We start from the raw sequence: 7,903 nt of genomic DNA, 5'->3' as shown, positions 1-7,903 counted from the left end.
TTTGGTTTACTCTGTTTTAATAAATAAATACAAAAATAAATTAATCTCATTGAGACAGAGTCATTGTTTTAATAAGGGTCAATGGGACTCTAGACATAGCCAGATGTCATTCTACCCCGGTCGGTAAACTGGAGACCCGAGACAATGAGAATGAAAAAGAAAAAGTGAGGAGTGAGTGAAGAATGGTCATCATGATGTGTACGTCTATCTCCTTTTCTAAAGGTGTAGTCGAACATTTAGAGCAGGCCTGCAGTCAGGAAGTGTCAGTGAGTAAGTGCAGTACAGGTTTGTGCTTTACAACCCTCTGCTATACACACTCGAACAATGATCATTAAAGGAGTAGTGCAGCAAAAAATCGAATGTACACAATTGCATTATCTAAACCGTCATCGATGCTTCTTTAGGTTTTCACTGGCCCTAATATCCTAAACCTTCTATGTAATCTTCATAGAATTGTTTTAAAATAAAGAAATTTATACAATTCAAAGTGGAGCTATATTATTATCCACATAATTACTAGCTTTCCAATACATCATTTCGTTTTTAAGCTAAGACACCGTGAGCCCACGCTGTAGCAACAAATAAAGATGATTCTGCTTGGCCAAAAATGTCTGCCCCCATACGATGCCAAACATTCAGCTACACAGCAGCGTTTTATTCATGTTTATAGATTATAGTGATCATACTGCATCAGCAAAAAAACTGCATGTGGTTTGAGGAAGATAGTCACATATAAGATTTAGGGTGAGACAAACTTGCATTACTTCTTAGCTACATTAGCCTCAGTGCAAAACTATAAAAGCAAATGTCAAGATATGGGAAATTGTGTGTATTGGATTTTTTCCCCTAACCATTCCTTTAGGAGTTAGATCTTTACATTTTACAGTCTGAAGAACTATATGAAAACAATAATGATAAATTCTACACGTGAACTTCAAACCTCTTTTTTTTTTTTTGTGAGGCATCAATTTATGCATTGACCTTCAATAAATCATTCTGAAACTCTTTCGCTATAGACATTTCATTTGGTCTGAAACACTTCGTGGCTAAAGGCTATAGTCACACTGAAGATCTGTGAAGACTAAACAAAGAGGTCTATGATAGCAGAATAATTTTATCTATGGTTTATCCTGATCACAGTACATGAAAAGTCAACTGATGGATTCGAACTTTTTTTTTAATGCACCGTATACATTAAAGATACGCTGCACTACAATTCTTTATCATTAGCTCAGATCATTCTATGTAGGCTGAAGCTTGGCCAGCTTATCTGTCGTTTATAGGAGAGGCCGTCAACATGTCACATATTGTCACCTACCATATGTTTTTTGACTGGTTGATGAAACAGTACCGTATATTCAGGACTATAAGTCACACACAAACACACCCTTCATTTTGTCTTCTTAGTTAAGTTGCTGTTTGCATAAAATTAAGCCACCATTTTTACACAATAGTAGTGGCTGGTGTACAGTTAACGTTTCAACTACAGTTGAAAGTTATATTTATCAGAGCTGCTGAGAATTGAGATCAACTCTTTTTTTGTTTACAAGTGATAAAATTATTGTGATCGATCATTTGGCTGTAATTATTGCATTTGTGCATTATAAAAATAAGCAGACATTACATTTGAACAGCAGTGCACCTATCACTGATATTTTCTACTAAATATTCAGTTTAACATTGAACCATCGGGTATTTAGGGTTCTATTATTTTGTTAAGTTATACAGTAGTAAGCATGTCTGCTGCTATTGATATGTGACGTGGACAGCAGAAAACAAACTGAAGCAGCAGTATGAAAGAAATTATGAATTTAGAATTGTACTGCCGTCCACAGCCCAATCTCATATTTTATATATATATATATATATATATATATATATATATATATATATATATATATATATATATATATATAACAAATATCAGCATATACATCACACGCATATTTACCTTAAAGTGTAAACAGAAGCCGTCTGTTATCTGAAATGTAATGGTTACAAACATAAATCAAAAACCAGCAGAGAGCAGAACCACGTTACTAATAGAAGGGTGTTATTTTGTTGTACAAGGACAACAAATGTGTCTTACAGTCCAAAAAATATGGTTGTCTCAGAAAACTGCTTTTGTTAGAATAAAAGAATTTTTGTCCTCCATACTCCAGAAGAACCGAACCATCCACAAAGACCTTAGTGAGAATAGCTGAAGATCATTAACCGCGACTACTCTGACTACGTTACCAGTGTGAATGTGTTATTTGTAGCTGTTTATAATTCTACATGTGACTGATGTAAGATCTTTGCTGATTCAGCTTCACGCAATAGCACTAAAACAGCAAAGCACTTCTGCAATAGAACATCTGCTCTATACTTAGCCTGTTCCTAGTGACAAAGTTTTTGTTTCCAAATGTTTTTCTTCCACCTCACAATTTTGTCAGGATGCTACTTGTCCTCTCGTCACGGTTCGATGCCTAGAGCTAGTTTTGTATTTGGTATGTTAGGTGAAAACAATATCATGTCAATATCATTAACAATATCATGTCAATAGCATATATATAGATAATAGCACACATGCTCAAAAGAATATATACACACTGTACATGTCCAGGTGTGTCCAAGAGCTTATACTGACAGACTGCTTGCTCAACAGTCAACATGCACCCCGAGGCAAACAAGTTAAATCCAGTCTCACTCTCTTATGATGGTCCTCTTAAATAAAATGAAATAAAAGTGAAGTAAAACAACAACAAAAAAGAATGATATGAAGTCACCATGTTTCCACCATCCCCCTAGTAAGACTCTGATATGATAACATTTTCCAGAATAACCATGTACACATTTGAAACAAACAAAACAAAACAAAACAAAACAAAACAAAAAAAAGAGATTCAGGAAGACCAGTCTTCTCTCGTTGGCTTTCAAATAACCTCAGTCCAAGTTCTTGTATCACAGATACGTTCTGCATCTTTCCCTGGTCGGCCCAGCCAGTGTGATGCTAATACTACTTTGATCGGTGCTAATGTAGCATGCTTGTGTATATATGGTCAAACGCTTTGCATGTCTTTCATGCATCCTGAAACCTCACACACTTGGGCCAGTAGAATAGCGACATCAGTCTTTGTGCCAGTGAGTGAGGCCTACTGTAATTCGTAAAGGTGATAGTGATGCTACAAGGCTTTGACAAAATCCAGCTCAATGCTGGATTGATTCAATTTTTAGTAGTTTAATCAATAGTCAATAAAATGGAAAAGCCAGTAGCTCCCAGTTAGCAATCTTTTCATTTGGTGTGCATGTTTCCATGTGTGGTAATCCTCTGAAATTGTGGTGAATGATCCAATGATACATTAAAAGCAACTAACTATTCAATACTTTATGATTTAAAGCTGTTTCTATGCAACACAACGCAAGTTGCCCTCAACTCTTGCCCAGTACAAATGGTTTTTAAAATGGTGTAGCCATATTGTAAATATTGAGAAAAACTGTCATATATTGGAAAATGTATTGCAGTTATAGCATCTAGAGTCCTAGTTAGATGACAAAGTCATTCTATACACAGCAATGTGAGGCCACTTGACCACTCGTATTCCAGTATACTGTAAAATAAAACGTTGTCTATGGAGGAAATGCAAATCAACATCCAGTCGTAGTAAAACATTTCACATACGAGTATGGAATTGTTTTAAAAGTTAGACAAGTAACTGAGGTTAGCTGGTGTGTGTAAAATGAATGTGAACAAAATGAATATGAGTCTATGGTCAGGGAGGACTCTTGTTTCTGGTATGTTATGTGCCGCTGGAGCAGTGGTTCCAGAAGCTCTCACTCAGATATGATTGCAATATTTTCTATTTATATATTTGATCATATTCAATTTTCATATGGGAGCTTTTGCTCAAACTGTGCGCCCTATGTGTGCCGCGTGATGCTTCACATCTCTTTAGGTAAAGCTCTGCTCTAGAGAAGCTGCTACAGTGCAAAACAACAAGCGACTCTTTTATTCACAGGGCTCCTACACTCTCGAGACATACGCTAGTTCTAATGAAAGCTCACTGAGTTCGCACAAATCGCAGGTAGATATAGATTACGTCTATATACACAGCAGCACTAGGATGTTAGCCGCCACACAGGAAAGCAGCAGGGAATGCTGTGTAAAGGGCATGGGAAAGCTAAGGTTATACAGTGAATAGATGTGGCTGTGTGTGTGTGTGTGTGTGTGTGTGTGTGTGTGTGTGTGTGTGTGTGTGTTTGGCCAGAGCACCTCACAGTAAGAGACAACGACATGTGCTGTGTCTTTTAAAAACCCATTACTGGTAAAGAAGGGAGGAAAGCAGGAACTCCGTTGACAAGCTTTGTGAAATGCCAGAGAGATCTGAACAGCTTTCAGATGTCTCCCCTATAGCACATGGCAGCAGTTATACTGAGCGAAGGGAAGCAGTTTCTCTTTGGATGTGGGCTGGATGTTGAATGACAAAGCTTTCTCACAGAGGGGGAACTGCAGCAGGCGCTCTCGCAGATTCACATTCTTGTTCTTGTTGGAGTCTGTGCCGGCATCCCTGGATCCCCGTTGACCCTGCTGAGGTTTGCCGTATGTCTCCTCCGTCCTCTCGGCTTCTCCAGGCACCTTGCGGGTTTCCACTCCATCTGGTCTCAGGTCCACGCAATGATTCTTGGGTAGGAATCGCGGAGAGACGCAGGGGGCTGAAACGACATTGGTGTCAAGCAGCCTCGGCTTGGACGGGGTGTTGTTGTTGTCTTCAAGAGTATCATTGGAGAGTTCGCTCTGGCCCCAGCAACACTGCACAGAATCAAGCCTAGGAGGTGCTGGAAATCTGTCTAGCTTCTGAAGGCTCTGATTCTTATGGCCCATATCTTCAGCTTTGTCTAAGGCTCTTTCTGCTTTTCGGGGTTCTTCAATGTGGTTCTTGTCTTCAGTTTGTGCTGCTGGTAAAGGTCTGTCTTTCTTCTGAAGGTCTTTATTTCTTTCATCTTCAGCCCTGTCTGCAGCTTTTCTTGCTTTGCTTGGGTCCTCAGTTTGGGTCTTCTCTGTCCTGGCCACTGATAAACATATGTCTGTCTTCTGAAGGTCTTTGTGTCGTTGACTTTTTTCTCTGTCCAAGCCTTTCACTGTTTTTCCTGGTTCCTCAAGGTGGGTCTCAGTCTGCACTGCTGATGGTGGTTCAACAAGCTTCTGAAGACTCTGGTTCTGTTGTTTATGTTTAGCTGTGCCTGCTACCGCAGTGTGGTTCTTCTCCTCCGGCCTGCCATTTGCTGGAGGCCCAAATAGCTGCTGATGGTCCTTCTGTCTCTCATCTACAGATCTGTCAGGGGCTTTTCCTTCTTTCCTAGTTTCCTCAGTGGGGTTCTTCTCAGCATGTGCTGCTGCTGGAGGTCCCCTAGGATTCTGAAGTTTTTGGTCCATCTGTAGCTTATCTTCAAACATATATGAACGCTTCTCTATCTGGGATGCGGTCTCCTCAATTTTTGTTGTTTTTTTGCTGGTGTCATCCCCTTGACTCTCTTCTGTGACTGTCCCTCCCTCTCCTTGAAGCTCCTCGTCCTCAGCTAATACTTCACAAAGCCCATGTCCCTGGCTCTTTTCCTTTCCTCTCCCCCCCAGCTTTTCTGAGACACTTGGAGCTTTTGATATTAAACAACGTCTGGGAGAAGTATCCAAAGGGGATGCTGTTGATGGCACTAAGCTGGCCTTGCTACACTGTACAGCAGGTTTATCTTCTTCTTCTTCCTCCTCTTCTTCCTCACAAATTTGGTGCAAAGCCCTAAGACTTTTGACCACTGGAGGGGGGTCTGGAGGTACAGAGCGGAGACTGAGACCTAGGCAAGAGCTAGGACTGCCAAAATCACTGAAGGATGTGTCCTGACGGCTGGGTTTGGGAGCCAGCAGGTCTCCAGATTCACACACTCCCCGTCGGGAGAAACCCGGAGACACAGAACCCAACTGGGTGACAGGAGCCAAAGAAGCGTCTCTGAGAGCATCAGCCTGAGGGCCCCGGGCTTCCACCAGGTCCAGAGGCTCAGAAAATGACTTCCTGTTGAAGAAAAAAAACACAGATTTAATATGGCTGAGCATCCCACCTCAAAAATAGGGACTGAGGAATTATTTGATTATGCAGGGCTGTAAAAGGATTCCGTCATCCAACAAATGATCACACTTGTACAGGGCTGCAAATGACCATTATTTTCATAATCGATTAATCAGCCGATTATGTTTTCGATTAATCGGATTAAAAAACTTTACCCTTATTTTCATTTATAAAATAAAACCCACAAACTGTTACAAATATAAACTTCAGACTAAAACTCTACATTAACACCAACTGTTTGTCCAATTTTTATATTATATATATTATACACTGATAATTAAACTATAGTACTAAAGTAATAATAAAATCTCACTTTCACTACACCTTATGGTTTCTATTACTCACTGCCTTTAGACATATTGTTTTATTTATATTTACAGATCTTACTCACGCTCCCACTGTTTATCACCACATCTACACTGCGAGTGAGGAGAAGCATGGCTGTGTTACTAATAGATCACTCCCGTAATAATAAACGACAGAATTTACACTGCAAGCGCACAAATAATATAATGACAATAAACTTGTGCTGTGTCTGAAACCGCTCACTTGTTCACTATTCCCTATATATCGAATAACATTTGAGTCCACTGTATGGGGAAGAAGTGAAGGGCATTATTGTTATTGTACATCCAGCTGTTAACTAAATAACTGATGACTAATTCCTTCCAGCTCCTGTAAGAAATAAATGCAACTAAATATATTTTCCCCCTTCAGTCAATACATTCTTTTCTAATATGTATGTGAATACTGTACATACATGTGTTAACTAATAAATGTGAACAATCCACCACATTATCATTTCATATGTCCAGTTGGTTGTACACTTGAAATCAGAGTGTATTGTTGGTATAAGCGCGTGAACAAATGCAGGGAATAAAGTTGTACACTCAGAATTCAGACACCATTACAAAATGGCCGACACCTGATATAGTACACTACATAGGAGATTGGGAGCTGTTTCAGACTCAGCATTGATTTAAACGGAACCTCTTAAGCAACTTGCACCAGTTTCCCTAACCCCTTGCACACAGTGGAGCATTTTGGATATAAAGACTGCATCCGAAACCTTATATTTACCTACTATATAGTAAGCGAATTCTGTCTTTGTCTTTGTCATTCTGCGCCAGAGGTGCAGAATGTTCGAATTCTCAGTAGGCAAGAAATACCCAGATGGTGTACCGCTTCCGGTGAGGTCTTACAGTATGACACCGATGGACACTACACGAGTCAAACAATCCCATAATGCAACAGGACTGGTGCGGACGAGCTCGGGAAAAAAACCCCGCAGAAGACAACGTCGGCTTTTTTTTTTTTTTTTTTTTTTTTTTTTTTTTTTTTTTTAAGTATTAAACCCGAAACTAAAACTTGTTTAAGGTTTTTGTTTATGAGAACATCGAAGGTCACATGACAATGCTAACATAGTGGATGTAGTATATCCGGGATTGTAGTCATAGTACACACAAATACTGATTAGTACGTACTGTCATAGTACGCGATTTCAGACATAGCCCAACATAAGTTTGTGTTTGTACATCACCGTCCTGCTTCCACGCTACACAAGCTCCACTTTGTCAAGTTTACAGGTTACAGTGTTCTCCGCCGTGTTTAATATAAAATGCCCCCCCCCCGCCTTAGAGGACTTGGCGGTCACACACTTTTTCCCGCTGTCACTGAGGTTTGACGTCATGTGCCATCGTCTGGCTTATACTTCCGGTTATACTGATGGGAAGTCCGGATCATTTTACTGACTCAGATCTTTGAATCAGGTTCATCAAAATGAACGAATCTTTGAGTCATTTCCTTCA

General features: G+C 39.8%; 1 protein-coding gene across 1 annotated transcript in view; it reads right to left on the bottom strand.

Moving 5' to 3' along the window:
* Positions 1-7,903, bottom strand: part of snrkb (SNF related kinase b) — a 33,958-nt gene continuing 26,055 nt past the window's right edge. Inside the window, exon 6 of the mRNA XM_017474028.3 lies at positions 1-6,041. Coding sequence (XP_017329517.1) covers positions 4,388-6,041 — 1,654 coding nt within the window. The 3' untranslated portion in view covers positions 1-4,387. The remainder of the gene's footprint in view (positions 6,042-7,903) is intronic.

Source organism: Ictalurus punctatus, chromosome 8, assembly GCF_001660625.3.
Source record: "Ictalurus punctatus breed USDA103 chromosome 8, Coco_2.0, whole genome shotgun sequence".
Classification (NCBI taxonomy): domain Eukaryota; kingdom Metazoa; phylum Chordata; class Actinopteri; order Siluriformes; family Ictaluridae; genus Ictalurus; species Ictalurus punctatus.
This window is presented reverse-complemented; position numbering and strand designations above follow the sequence as displayed.